Here is a 15,743-nt window from a genome sequence, read left to right as displayed (position 1 = left end):
ACTAACCATAAACAATTAACATGCACCTGTGGAAAGGTCGTTAAGACACTAACAGCTTACAGGTGGTAGGCAATTAAGGTCACAGTTATGAAAACTTAGGACACTAAAGAGGCCTTTCTAGTGACTCTGGAAAAACACCAAAAGAAAGATGCCCAGGGTTCCTGCTCATCTGCAAGAACATGCCTTAAGCATGCTGCAAGGAGGCATGAGGACTGCAGATGCAGCCAGGGCAATACATTGCCTTAGACAGAGCTACAGGGAGACAGGACGGACAGCTGATCATCCTCGCAGTGGCAGACCACGAGTAACACCTGCACAGGATCGGCACATCCGATCATCACACCTGCGGGACAGGTACAGGATGGCAACAACAACTGCTCGAGTTACTCCAGGAACGCACAATCCATCCATCAGTGCTCAGACTGTCCGCAATAGGCTGAGAGAGGCTCGACTGAGAGCTCGTAGGCCTGTTGTAAGGCAGGTCCTCACCAGACATCACCGGCAACAACGTCGCCTACGGGCAAACACACCGTCCAGGACCAGACAGGACTGGCAAAAAGTGCTCTTCACTGACGAGTTGTGGTTGTGTTTCACCAGGGGTGATGGTCGGATTTGCTTTTAACGTCGAAGGAATGAGCTTTACACCGAGGCCTGTACTCTGGAGCGGGATCGATTTGGAGGAGAGTCCGTCATGGTCTGGGGCGGTGTGTCACAGCATCATCGGACTGAGCTTGTCGTCATTGCAGGCAATCAACACTGTGCATTACAGGGAAGACACCCTCCTCTCTCATGTGGTACCCTTCCTGCTGGCTCATCCTGACATGACCCTCCAGCATGACAAAGCCACCAGCTATGCTGCTCGTTCTGTGCGTGATTTCCTGCAAGACAGGAATGTCAATGTTCTGCCATGGCCAGCAACCTTTTGCATCTGGAGTGCCAATTTATCTTACCATTTCTACCAATCTGTGTGCCAGTTATGATTTTCATATGCACATTTTCGTGTAACAGGCTGACTACACCACTCGCAAAATAAATGTAGAAATCTATATTATTCAATTATTGCGCGCCAACGAGCGTCTGCGTTGCCATGGGCTAAATAGAAGTCAGTTCTATTTGTGACGCTGATCGCGCTACAAGTCCTGCCTCTCCCATCTCCTCATTGGTTTATAGAAGCAGATAACGAATGAGGAGATGGCACGTGGGTAAACCCACGTGGGTGACTGAAAAACAAACGAGGCCGGTGGCGGTAATGCACCTAATATATGAAAGTTGCCAATCGCAATATAAAGTCAAGAAAAGAAAAAGCCTGGAAGGAGGAGAGAAGACTAGAAATGATTCGGTTGACCGTTTTATGTGTGGAATAATTGGCGTAGAGGACCTTGTGCATTTCAGGTAAAATAACAACTCAATGTTTATATCCCAGGACAAATTAGCTAGCAACAGAAAGCTAGCTAAATAGGACAAATTAGCTAGCAAGTGCAAGCTAGCTAGCTAAATACCAATAAATGTGTAATGCTTTTCAACCTGTCCCCAAATTAATATAATTGGTTCAGAGTTAGTTTTGATATTTTAACCTGCGTGTCGTGATAGCGTTTGGTGTGGGGGGACAAAATACACTTATACACGATGGAGCACGCGTGCACCAGGTTTGGGTTCCGTGTAACAGTTTCAATTATAATAGTATTTGTATCTCAAAATCATTGTCATTATCTAAAATAAGTAAATTATTGCCAACTATATAAAAATTGCCTACATAAAGCAAACAAATAAGAACAGCACGAAACGAGTGCTTGCAAACTTGCATAACTAATTCCTGCATCAGTGGCACAACCCTAGGCTATTTGTACAAGGGATAAGAAGTGGATCAGAGCATTACATTTTTCCCTTTACTACAGAGTGGTTATCGAAAGGCAGAGCTGGAAATATTTTTGTAATACTTTGAGGAACTATTATCATTGTCAATTGATTCTGAAAGTAGACTTAGTTACCTTGCTGTTTGAGGTGAAGAAAAACTTACTTTGAGAAGCTCCTCAGCTCATTAGTGCTGGTGAGATAAGACAAATCAGAAATACTAAATCAGACATCCCCAAAAGGGAACATTTATAGGCCTAATTTGCACGCAGGCCAGGTAGACTAGTTCTACTTCTAGGCGTAATCAGGTCAATGTTACTCAACATTGTCAGGAGCATTTCAAACAAAAGACGATGACTTGAAATGACAAAACTGCCAGTTGGTCAGCACATGCCCGGAGCACACGTCCTGGTAATCGGTCTGGCCCTGCAGCCTTGTGTATGTTGACCTGTTTAAAGGTCTTATTCACGTCAGCTACGGAGAGCGTGATCACACAGTCGTCCGGAACAGCGGATGCTCTCATGCATGCCTCGGTGTTGCTTGCCTCGAAGCGAGCATAGAAGTGATTTAGCTTGTCTGGTAGGCTCGTGTCACTGGGCAGCTCTCGGCTGTGCTTACCTTTGTAGTCTAATAGTTTGCAGGCCCTGCCACATCCGACGAGCGTCGGAGCCGGTGTAGTACGATTCAATCTTAGCCCTGTATTGATGCGCTTTGCCTGTTTGATGGTTCGTCGCAGGGCATAGCAGGATTTCTTATACGCTTCCAGGTTAGAGTCCCGCACCTTGAAAGTGGCAGCTCCACCCTTTAGCGCAGTGAGAATGTTGCCTGTAATCCATGGTTTCTGGTTGGGATATGTACGTATAGTCAGTGTGGGGACGACATCCTCGACGCACTTATTGATAAAGCCAGTGAATGAAGTGGTGTACTCCTCAAAGCTCCTTAAAGTCTCCGGTCACTAGGACCGCCGACTCTGGGTGAGTGGTTTCCTGTTTGCTTATACAGCTGACTGAGTGTGGTCTTAGTGCCAGCATCTGTCTGTGGTGGTAAATAAAACAGCCACAGAAAGTATAGCTGAAAACTCTAGGCAAGTAGTGTGGCCTGCAACTTATCACAAGATACTCTACTTCAGGCGAGCAAAATCCAGAGACTTCCTTAGATTTCGTGCACCAGCTGTTTACAAATATGCACAGACCGCCACCCCTCGTCTTACTGGTGTGCTGGTCTATCTTGCTCGTGCAGCGTATATCCCACTAGCTGAATATCCATGTCATCATTGAGCCACGATTCCTTGAAACATTAGATTTCACAGTTGATGTCCCGTTGGTAGGATATTCGTGATCGTACCTCATCTAATTTATTGTCCAATGATTGCACGTTGGTGATTAATGCCGGTAACGGCAGCTTTCCTACTCGCCTTCTGCGGATCCTCACGAGGCATCCCGCTCTGTGTCCTCGGTACACGCGTCTCTTCCTCGTGCAAATAACCGATGTCCTTGTCGGGTGTTCGGAGAATGTCCTGTGCGTCCTGCTTGTTGAAGAAAAAAATCTTAGTCTAATCCGAGGTGAGTGATCGCTGTCCTGATAACCAGAAGCTCTTTTTTGCCGTAAGATACAGTTGCAGAAACATGACGTACCAAATAAGTTACAAATACAGCAAAAAAACAAACAGATAATAGCACAATAGGTTGGGCACCCGTAAAACTGCTGCCATTTCTTCCGGCTCCATTTTAGGCATGAAGTGGTTTAACTTCTTGGTGACTGGAGGGCAGTATTGAATAGCTTGGATGAATAAGGTGACCAGAGTAAACTGACTGCTACTCAGCCATTAAAGCTAGAATATGTATATAATTAGTATATTTGGATAGAAAACACAAGTTTCTAAAACTGTTTGAATGATGTCTGTGAGTATAACAGAACTCATATGGCAGGCGAAAACCTGAGAAAAAAATCCAACCAGGAAGTGGGAAATCTGAGGTTGGTCGTTTTTCAACTCATTCCCTTTTGAAGATAGTGGGATAATGGTCATGTTGCACTTCCTAAGGCTTCCACTAGATGTCAACAGTCTTTAGACATTTGTTTGAGGCTTCTACTGTAAAGGAAGGGCTTATAAGGGCTCTTGAGTCAAGTGTCTGGCAGAGTGCCACGGACTCGTGGTCGCACGGTCATGAGAGTTAGCTCGCGTTCCATTGCTTTTCTACAGACAAAGGAAGTGTCCGGTTGGAACATTATTAAAGATTTGTTAAAAACTTCCTAAAAATTGGTTGAATACATCGTTTGACATGTTTCTACGGACTGTAAAGAAACTTTGACATTTCGTCTGCTCCTAGTGAACGCGCTTCATGACTTTGGATTGTTTACAAAACGTGTTAACAAAAGTAGCTATTTGGACATAAATGGACATTATCGAGCAACTCAAACATTTATTGTGGAACTGGGATTCCTGGGAGGGCATTCTGATGATGATCAAAGGTAAGTGAATATTTATAATGCTATTTCTGACTAATTTTGACTACACAACATGGCGGATATTTCTTTGGCTGGTTTGGGCTCTGAGCGCCGTACTCAGATTATTGCATGGTGTGCTTTTTCCGTAAAGTTTTTTTTAAAATCTGACACAGCAGTTGCATTGAGAAGCTTATCTAAAGTTCCATGTATAATAGTTGTATCTTTTATCAATGTTTATTATGAGTATTTCTGTGAATTGATGTGGCTCTCTGCAAAATCACTGCATGTTTTGGAACTACGGAACATAAACACGCCAACGTAAAATGAAATTTTTGGATATAATTTACTCGGCCTCCGACCGCAAGGCACTAGAGGGTAATGCATTTGGCTCACTACATCACTGCGGCTAAGCTGCCTGCCATCCAGGACCGCTACACCAGGCGGTGTAAGAGGAAAGCCCCCCCCAAAAAATTGTCAAATACCCTAGCCACCCCAATCATAGACGGTTCTCTCTACTACCGCATGGCAAGCGGTAACGGAGTGGCCAAGTCTAGGACAAAATTGCTTCGCAACAGTTTTTACCCCCAGGCCATAAGACTCCTGAACAGGTAATCAAATGGCTACCCGGACATTTTGCAGTGTGCCACCCCCCAACCCCTCTTTTACGCTGCTGCTACTCTCGGTTTGTCATATATGCATAGCCACTTTAACTATATATTAATGTACCTAGTACCTCAATTGGCCAGAGCCACTGCACATTGGCTAACTGGGCTATCTGCATTGTGCCTTGCCACCCACCAACCCCTCTTTTACACTACTGCTACTCTGTTCATCACATATGCAGTCACTTTAACCATATCTACATGCACATACTACCTCAATCAGCCCGACTAACCAGTGCCTGTATGTAGCCGCTCTGTTATCTTTCACCATTGTTTTTATTTCTTTAAATACCTATTGTTCACCTAATAACTTTTTTGCACTGCTGTTTAGAGGCTGCAAGTAAGCATTTCACCGTAATACCGGTTGTATTCGGCGCACGTTTCAAGTAAACTTTGATTTGACTCGGAAAGTATTCAGACTCCTTGACTTTTTGTTATGTTAGTCTTATTCTATAATTGATTAACATTTTTTTTTTTACCTCAATCTACACACAAAATCAAATAATGAAGCAAAACACAGGTTTAGAAATGTTTGCAAAAGTATTACAAATAAAAAAACTGAAATATCACATTTACATAAGAATTCAGACCCTTCACTCATGACTTTGTTGAAGTACCTTTGGCAGCGATTACAGCATTGAGTCATCTTGGGTATAACACTACAAGCTTGGCACACCTGTATTTGGAGAGTTCCTCCCATTCTTCTCTGCAGATCCTCTCAAGCTCTGCCAGGTTGGATGAGGAGCGTTGCTGCACAGCTATTTTCAGGTCTCTCCAGAGAAGTTCGATCAGGTTCAAGTCCGGGCTCTGGCTGGGCCACTCAAGGACATTCAGAGACTTGTCCCGAAGATACTTCTGTGTTGTCTTGGCTGTGTGCTTAGGGTCATTGTCCTGTTAGAAGGTGAACCTTCACCCACGTCTGAGGTCCTTAGTGCTCTGGAGCAGGTTTTCATCAATGATCTCTGTACTTTGCGCCGTTCATCTTTGCCTCGATGTTGACTAGTCTCCCAGTCCCTGCTGCAGACAAACATCCCAACAGCAGGCTGCCACCGCCATTCTTCACTGTAGGGATGGTACCAGGTTCTCCAGACATGACGCATTCAGGCCAAAGAATTCAATTTTGAGAATCCTATTTATGTTTCTCACAATCTTTAGGTGCCTTTTGGCAAACCCCAAGTTGGCTTTCATGACTCTTTTACTGAGGGGCTTCCATCTGGCCCCTCTACCATAAATGCCTGATTGGTGGAATGCTGCAGAGATGGTTGTCCTTCTGGAAGGTTCTCCCAACTCCACATAGGAACTCTGGAGCTCTGTCAGAGTGACCATCAGGTTATTGGTCATCTCCCTAACCAAGGCCCTTCTCCCCCGATTGCTCTGTTTGGCCGGGCGGCCAGCTCTAGGAAGAGTCTTGGTTGTTCCAAACATCTTCCATTTAAGAATGAAGGAGGCCACTGTGTTCTTGGGGTCCTTAAATGCTGCAGAAATATTTTGGTACCCTTCCCCAGATCTGTGGCTCGAAACAATCTACGGACAATTCCTTCAACCTCATGACTTAGTTGACAGTGCATGTCAGAGAAAAAACTATGGGAACTTATAGACAGGTGTGTGCCTTTCCAAATCACTTCCAATCAATTGAATTTACCACAAGTGAACTCCAATCAAGTTGTAGAAACATCTCACGGATGATCAATGGAAACAGGATGCACCTGAGCTCAATTTCGAGTCTCATAGAAAAGGGTCTGAATACTTATTTACATAAATCAAACGTATTTATAAAGCCCTTCTTACATCAGCTGATGCCACAAAGTGCTGTACAGAAACCCAGCCTAAAACCCCAAACAGCAAGCAATGCAGGTGTAGAAGCACAGTGGCTAGGAAAAACTCCCTAGAAAGGCCAGAACCTAGGAAGAAACCTAGAGAAGAACCAGGCTGAGGGGTGGCCAGTCCTCTTCTGGCTGTGCTGGGTGGAGATTATAACAGAACATGGCCAAGATGTTCAATATAGATGACCAGCAGGGTCAAATAATAATCATCACACTGGTTAATGAGGGTGCATTAGTCAGCACCTCAGGAGTAAATGTCAGTTGGCTTTTCATAGCCAATCATTCAGAGTATCTCTACCGCTCCTGCTGTCTCTAGAGAGTTGAAAACAGCAGGTCTGTGACAGGTAGTACATCCGGTGAACAGGTCAGGTTTCCATAGCCACAGGCAGAACAGTTGGAGCAGCAGCACAGCCAGGTGGACTGGGGACAGCAAGGAGTCATCGGGCCAGGTAGTCAATAATACATACATAGGTATTACATAGGTATTACAAATACATAGGTATTTGTTTATTTTAATACATTTGCAAACATTTCTAAAAAACAGTTTTCGCTTTGTTATAATAGGGTAGTGTGTGTAGATTGCTGAGGAATTGTTTTTATTAGATCCATTTTAGAATAAGGCTGGAACATAACAAAATGGAAAAAGGTCAAGGGGACTGAATACATTCCGAAGGCACTGTATATCATGTTATCCCTTTGGAGCGCATGCCTAAGTAATTTAGAGTTGTTGAACAGGGATTACGAGTGTTTTGATTAACTGTAATATTATAAAAATTGTTAATTTTGAGCATGCCTCTAAGTTCAGCAATCGAAACATCTAGGGCCTACTGTACGTTGACTGATTGTGTTCAATGAAAATGATACATGATTTACGCAACATTATCTGTAAGTGACTTGATGCCTATTGTGCCAAAGTAATTACTTGTAGAACGGGAGTGACGGCTTTATTTAAGCAGGCAAGTCAGTTAAGAGCAAATTCTTATTTACAATGACGGCCTACCCCGGGCCAACCCTAACGACGCTAGGCAAATAGTGCGCCACCCTATCGGACTCCCAATCACGGCTGGTTGTGATACAGCCTGGAATCGAACCAAGGTCTGTAGTGACGCCTCTAGCACTGAGATGCAGTGCCTTAGACCGCTGCGTCAGTGTTTGACAAGTGTGTTGATAGAACGGCAATAATAGTTAAGCGACGAAAAATAGCACTTGCCGTAATTGTCTAAGAAAAGTGAGAGGAAACCGCAACTTAATTAGGTCTATAATCAATGGCCTAACTTAAAATGTGCCTGGCTTTAGAAATCATCCATATATACAGTACCAGTCAGAAGTTTGTGAATAATAGTGAAGACATCAAAACTGTGAAATAAAACATATGGAATCATGTAGTAAGCAACAAAAAAAAGGTGTTAAATCAAAATAGATTTTAGAATCTTCTAAGTAGCCAGCCTTTGCCTTGATGACAGCTTTGCACACTCTTGGCATTCTCTCAACCATGAGTAATGCTTTTCCAACAGTCTTGAAGGAGTTCCCACATATGCTGAGCACTTGTTAGCTGCTTTTCCTTCACTCTGCGGTCCAAATCATCCCAAATGGGTTGAGGTCAGGTGATTGTGGAGGCCAGATCATCTGATGCAGCACTCCATCACTCTCCTTGGTCAAATACTGCTTACACAACCTGGAGGTGTGTTTCGAGTCATTGTCCTGTTGAAAAACAAATGATAATAGCACTAAGCGCAAACCAGATGGAATATCGCTGCAGAATGCTGTGGTAGCCATGCTGGTTAGGTGCCTTGAACTCTAAATAAATCAGTGTCACCAGCAAACCACCCCCACGCTTCACGGTGGGAACCACATGCGGAGATCATCTGTTCACCTACTTATTTTACCTTTATTTAACCAGGTAGGCAAGTTGAGAACAAGTTCTCATTTACAACTGCGACCTGGCCAAGATAAAGCAAAGCAGTTCAACAGATACAACGACACAGAGTTACACATGGAGTAAAACAAACATACAGTCAATAATACAGTATAAACAAGTCTATATACAATGTGAGCAAATGAGGTGAGAAGGGAGGTAAAGGCAAAAAAGGCCATGGTGGCAAAGTAAATACAATATAGCAAGTAAAACACTGGAATGGTAGTTTTGCAATGGAAGAATGTGCAAAGTAGAAATAAAAATAATGGGGTGCAAAGGAGCAAAATAAATAAATTAAAATGAAATACAGTTGGGAAAGAGGTAGTTGTTTGGGCTAAATTATAGGTGGGCTATGTACAGGTGCAGTAATCTGTGAGCTGCTCTGACAGTTGGTGCTTAAAGCTAGTGAGGGAGATAAGTGTTTCCAGTTTCAGAGATTTTTGTAGTTCGTTCCAGTCATTGGCAGCAGAGAACTGCGTCACAAAGACACAGCAGTTGGAACCAAAACTCTCACGTTTGGACTCATCAGACCAAAGGACAGATTTCCACCAGTCTCATGTCCATTGCTCGTGTTTCTTGGCCCAAGCACGTCTCTTCTTATTGGTGTCCTTTAATAGTGGTTTATTTGCAGCAATTCGACCATGAAGGCCTGATTCATGCAGTCTCCTCTGAACAGTTGATGTTGAGATGTGTCTGTTACTTGAACTCTATGAAGCATTTATTTGGGCTGCAATTTCTGAGGCTGGTAACTCCAATGAACTTATCCTCTGCAGCAGAGGTAACTGTCTTCCTTTCCTGTGGCGGTCCTCATGAGAGCCAGTTAACTCTAATGAACTTATCCTCTGCAGCAGAGGTAACTCTGTCTTCCTTTCCTCTGGCAGTCCTCATGAGGTCACAAATTTGGCTGTAATATTTTCTATGCTGTAATAAAGGCTTTACACACGTTTTCTTTAAAACAGGCTCTCCGATATTATAATTTATTTAGTGTTGTTTACACTAACAAATTGTCTGATTGTTAAAAATAACCCTCCTTTTCTCCTTGTTATTATTACTGTTATGATCATCATAATAATAAGTAATGTCATTAGTAGGCTTAGCATAGCAACCTTGTTTAACCACCATCTAGCCATAGGCCTAAGATTGCATCCTGTCTAATCAATACCATAACTTAATTAGGCCTGTATTTCAATATTTATATAGGCTTTGTATCAATCAACAATTAGTTCATGTCATCACACAGCATACGAGTCATCCATGAATTGAAATGCAATCAAGCATTTTAGATTTAAAATAAGGTAAATTGACCCTTGAATAATTAGCATAAATAAACTGCTCCATTTAGGCAATTGCATTCACAAATGTATGTGACTGTTTTTAGTGGTTGCTGTAATAAATGTTTAGAATTGATTTAGCGTTGTTTACACGGTTCCAACCGAAAATATACTGTAACTGTATATGTCAGAATATACTGTATACTGTCAGAAAATATACTGTGACCAAACAGCACCTGTTTGGTACACATAATATGCATGCAGCGCTTTAGCCTTACCTTCTTTATCTCCAGTATTTTTCCACAACTAGTCAAATTTTAGTCAAGTTTATTTATCACGTCCTCTGCTTCCATTTAGCCGTTACGCATTACGGTGTTCAGAGTTTGTAGGAACCAATTTATTGATGTGATTATGATATATGCTATAGGTCAGGCCCTATTGATCATGTGAATGAGATGCATACACGTTTTTCCTAAACAAATGAGGAATTTTGATAACAGAACTTTTCAGTCAGAAATAGCTGTGATTATGTTGCCGCTTCAGCAACACGGAATGCCAACTAGGTTGGACAGCCTGTCACACACAATTGCTATAACAATAGCTAGGTTTCCCTCCAATTGGCAACAGATTTCCGTGCAAATAATCTAACATCTGCATAAAAACAATATGCGCATTTCCCCCACCAGATATGCATTCCCATGAAATTGACTTATTGCAGTTAAGTCTGTGCATAAATATGTAGTGCACATAAAAATATATTTTGCAGTTAAACTCCCATGTACCCAAAAAAAAAAAGAGTTACATGGGTTTCAATCACATTTTCAACTCCACCGGTGGTTCTCTCACCACCAAACATGTGTTATATAGCGAGCGTGCCCACTGATATTGGCATGTACGCTCAAGCAAACAGCTCACAGATACAGTTCGGTTGTAGTCTACATACACGATGAGCTTCATGGACAAAAGAGAGACTGTCAAATGGCAGGCATTCATAGATGATCGTGTCACCAGAATGAGACCCTCGATATTTATTGGAAAGGAGCATCAAGCTCATCACCTTGCACTTTCACCACCCAGTGAAGTTCATATCTTATTTCATCTGTACCCTAATAAACTGCATGCTTTCCTAACGAGTTGTAGAGGGAGGGTCTTACAACATGTCATCGTGTGACTCCAAGTTTACTTCGATATGGTAATTATGTCAATTTGCACATAAGCGTTTCCACAGACATTTCTCGCATAACTTTACCGACACAAAAAGATCAGCTTGCCTAGCGTTTTTTGTTTTGTCGACATGTGGAAGGTTAACCGACACATTTTCTCTTTCCATCAGGCCATCAATTATATTTTTTTATCCAAGGTACTTCACTTGCATAAAAAGGGTCGATGGAATCCTGGTTACTGGCTGATATACACTGAGTGAACAAAACATTAGGAACACCTTCCTGAAACTGAGTTTCTCTCATTTTTGTGCTCAGAACAGCCTCAATTCGTTGGGGTACAAGGTGTCGAAAACGTTCCACAAGGATGCTGGCCCATGTTGACTCCAATGCCTTCCACAGTGGTGTCAAGTTGGCTGGATGTCCTTTGGGTGATGGACCATTCTTGGTACCCACGGGAAACTGTTGAGCGTGAAAAACCCAGCAGCGTTACAGTTCGACCCACTAAAACCAGTGCGTGCGCCTGGCACCTCCTACTACCACACCTCGTTCATAGGCACTTAAATATTTTCTCTTGACCATTCACCCTCTGAATGGCACACATGCACAATCCATATCTCAGTTGTCTCAAGACTTTAAAAAATCATTATCTAACCTGTCTCCTCCCCTTCATCTACACTGATTGTAGTGGATTTAACAAGTGACATCAATAAGGGATCATAGTTTTCACCTGGATTCACCTGGTTAGTCTGACATGTTTTAGACTGTAGTTTGCCTATACTGTAACTGACCCAGAGGGACTCTTAGCATGTGGGGGATGGGTAACAATGCACAGGGGTAACTCTAAACCAAACCTCCCCCGCAACCCAATTAATTCAGTCAAGCACAAACCCAGCTAGCCTAGCACTAATGCTAATTAGCTAGAATAACCCCAAGGGCCAGACTTCAAACAGACATTTTCATACAGTAGCCATATTACAAAGGTCTCAGATGACCTTGCTGCAGTGAGGATTCCTATTCCCATCGGAGTCACACAGATAGGTCCTGAGAATAACATGACGGAAGAGGATATTCAACTAGCGGGCAGATGAAAAGGCATAGGTATTGACATTTGTTAGGCTTAAAAGTCCTAATCTAGTCTCCTTTCCAGCTTTCATCTTTTGTTCTCCATTGTTCCTCTAGTGCTCCTTAGAGACATGCTCCGGTACTTTGGCGAAAAAAAAAAAAAAATGTAAACCTCCTGCTTTGGGCTGGATTAGTCAATGTCTAGTTCATGTATGCATAATCTATGAGCAGAATTGCTGTTGTTTTACCTCAAATCAGCCACAAAACCCCTAGTTTGAAGAGATTGCTTTCTTGAAGCTGTGCCAGGCCATTATCCCTACTTTCCCCCCAACGCGGGCCAGCCCTCTAGCATGTCCAGTTCTAGCCAATAAGTTTCAGCCCCTCGTATTTGAGTGACAGCTAGCGAAAGGCCTACCCAGCGTTCTCCAATGAGGTCGCAGGGTGGGTGCAACAGCTCAAATGGACACAGCAGAGAGAGGGGGGGAAGGGGATGCACAACTGAATGCACTCAACCGAAATGTGTCTTCCGCATTTAACCCAATCAACGAGAGAGAGAAATGACGCGGTGCACATATGTGACATAGTATGCCATTTTCAGGGACCATGTATGGCTCGTGAGTGCTACTTTCAGAACTACTGGCTAAAAAGTATACAAAAGTACTGAAGATTCTCTTTAAGCAATAGGAGAGGCCGATGATATCACGAATCACCATCAGACCAACTCCTTTAATTTCCTACTCCCCGAAGTTTGCAGTCTAATAAAAACCTGTTGAAAACAGATGTTTTACCCTTTAGTGGGAGTACATTACTGTTTGTATACTTGGATATCGGGGTCATAGGAGATGGCTGATAAACAGAGAGATAGGAGAGGGAAGGAACTGGCAAAAGGACAGAGGAGGAGCAGGAAGTAGGAGAGTTTACCATGGAGGGAAACTGCTCCCATGGAGGAGGAAGGAAACTAGTACTGAGGTGTGCAAGAGGTGTTCCATTTATGGGGCCAGGAGCAGAAATCCAACTTGGAGACTATGAAAGTGCCAAGCTCAGACCTGATAGTCCCTTTCCACCAGGAGTTATCAGGTCTGAGCTTTAAACTGTAGATAACATTATTATTATTTTTTTTACATACTATCCGTTATGGGATCAGTTCATGCCCAGCTGTTGAGGTTGACATGACTTATAGATCAGACAGCCCTAGAGCTGTTCTTTGGTGCCTAGTTCAGTCAGGCTGGCTGACCTTCAAAGAGGCCTTGAGTCTTGGACTGGACATGCCTGGCTGCTTTAAAACACTAAAAGGCATGCAGAGCAGACAGAGGCAAGGGGGGCCTGGACCGGCCACTAAGTTAGGGTTATCGCAGCACCCACATTCCTGTCCTGTGTGGTCCCTTCCTGGACATCCTGTCCATTCTCTACCGTTTCTCACAGTTTATGTTCAGGCCACTGGAGAAAATAAGTAACTGGGAAGCTCAACAGGATACTTCCTGTAAAGACAGGGAAATAAATACTGGCCTAGATTTACACTATATACGAATGATGTAATGCAGAACCATCCAATTCTATTTTACAGCTGATATATTTGCAGCACTCTTGAATTTTACACTCTTGTGCAGCCTAGTCATGGAGGCAGAGCTAATTTTACACCTGGGCTGACATAACTATTTGCAGATGTTGACATTGACGGTATACTGTGAAGTGCTAGAAGATAGATTGTGATGTGCATGATTATTATATTTAAGCTTTAGAAATCAAAACTAGGCAGTTTTATCAGTTAAGGGGCAACAATGTTGAAAATGAAGTCTAAAATCATTAACTAAACATTACTTTCCCATACTAAAATTATTTAACGAAAATGCGACTATAATATCGTAAATATGCACAGATATCGCACAGTCTGGAATGATTTAGTCATTAACAACGTAAAACGATTATATCGGATATTGTGATATTTGTAGTAGCATGGTGATAGAGGAATGGGGGAAAAGAATGACGCCCATGGAGGTATTCAAATTCACTGGAACTCTAATTTACACATTGTTATAGCTAAATACATAACAATGATCTCCTTCGACTCAAGATAGTTTCATGGGGCACCCAGTGACGGTGAAGGAATTTGCACCAGAGCTATGGTAGGGTGTTAGGGGAGTAAAATAAACATGGCTTTTAATGCTGAATTAGGTACACCAAATTATAGCTCTGATTCGCAGCTCTTACAGAAGCCGGCATAGCTAAATACTTTGGACAGTAGCGAGTTCATTAAATATCACCCTTACATAATCCTCATTAAACTACATGAAAGTATTAAATATTATGGCAAATCTCAACATTGAGTTATTGGTAATGTACTTAACTATCTAGCTAGCCAACGTAACGTTAGTTTGGTAACGTTACATACTTTAATATAATACTGGACTGAGTACATGATTTGTGCAACGTTAGCTTAGCTAGCTAGTACTTTTGCCAAACAGCTGATGCTTGTTGCGCCAGCTACTAAACGTCAGCTAGCTAACATTCTTCCAAGTCCCTGTATGCAATGATAGCCATGACAGTTAGCTAGCTAAATATACCATGCCATAATAAAAGTCGGTGACGAGGCAACCAGTGTGCACAGACAAAACTTAGCTTGCTAGCTACTAGCTAACTGGCTAACAACTGCTAGGTAGCGGTTACCCAGCTCATCGGCGATTAAGTCGTTGCTTACCCGACTAAACCAGATGCTTAGTTGAGTCTCTGACAACACAGCGAAGTAAAACCTCTGTGAGTTGGGATGAATATGAAACGGTTCCTCTTCACTTTTCAGTGGACAAAGTAGCCTCCGGGGCCAGCCAGTTAAAAAATACATGACGGTCAGGCACCCCGACTCTCCGTGTCACCGGGCCAGCGGAATGGCTATGTTCCCAACGTAAAATAAACGATGTTATCCAATCGGTTCATGAACAATTTGTAGCCAATTCAATCCCGCGTAAAGTCGATTTTCAGTCAAACGACATTCGTCCTGATCCTAGAAATCCATTAGCGATTGAGATCCAATCAGGCTAGCTAGCCAACACAGCTAACTTGACATAGAACTGTGGAGCTCCTCTGAAAACAAATCGCTTGCGCAGTCGGGACTTTAAGTTAAAAACAAAATGCAACAATATGAGCGAATTTATTTTTGTTATAAAGGTATCCTTTCTGCACCTATCTGAATAAATATGTCTTATTTTTATTAGCGATAATAATTTTATCTTCGGTGTCTCTCGCTGTCGCCATCTTTATCGATTCTAGCTAGCTATCCTGGGTCCGATTCGCTATCCCATGCCTCTCTGCCCACCTATTATGTGAAGCTAGCCACAATATTGGAATTTACGGCTCGCCTTCTAAATAAAAGTTCCTCACTGAAATGAATGCAAATGTTTAAAAATAGCGTAATCATGTCATATTTGGAATAAATCATGTTAAACAAGGTTAGAGATTTGATATATAAATTCAAAATACAATAATGAGTTATAAATTGATGGAAAAACATCATTTTTTAAACAATCTGTCGGAATTGCACCGTGGATGTATTACACTTC

At 42.5% G+C, this 15,743-nt stretch overlaps 1 protein-coding gene across 3 annotated transcripts in view; it reads right to left on the bottom strand.

The window, feature by feature from the left end:
• Positions 1–15,488, bottom strand: part of LOC112219672 (guanine nucleotide exchange factor subunit RIC1-like) — a 77,266-nt gene extending 61,778 nt beyond the window's left edge. For all 3 annotated transcript variants that reach the window (XM_042302094.1, XM_042302095.1, XM_042302096.1), the window contains exon 1: positions 14,888–15,488. In XM_042302094.1, the coding sequence (XP_042158028.1) occupies positions 14,888–15,028 (141 nt within the window). In that variant the 5' untranslated portion in view covers positions 15,029–15,488. The remainder of the gene's footprint in view (positions 1–14,887) is intronic.
• Positions 15,489–15,743: the final 255 nt, after the last annotated feature.

This window comes from Oncorhynchus tshawytscha, linkage group LG20 (assembly GCF_018296145.1).
Source record: "Oncorhynchus tshawytscha isolate Ot180627B linkage group LG20, Otsh_v2.0, whole genome shotgun sequence".
Classification (NCBI taxonomy): Eukaryota; Metazoa; Chordata; class Actinopteri; order Salmoniformes; family Salmonidae; genus Oncorhynchus; species Oncorhynchus tshawytscha.
The sequence above is the reverse complement of the archived record's forward strand: the minus strand, read 5'-3'. Positions and strand labels throughout refer to the sequence as shown.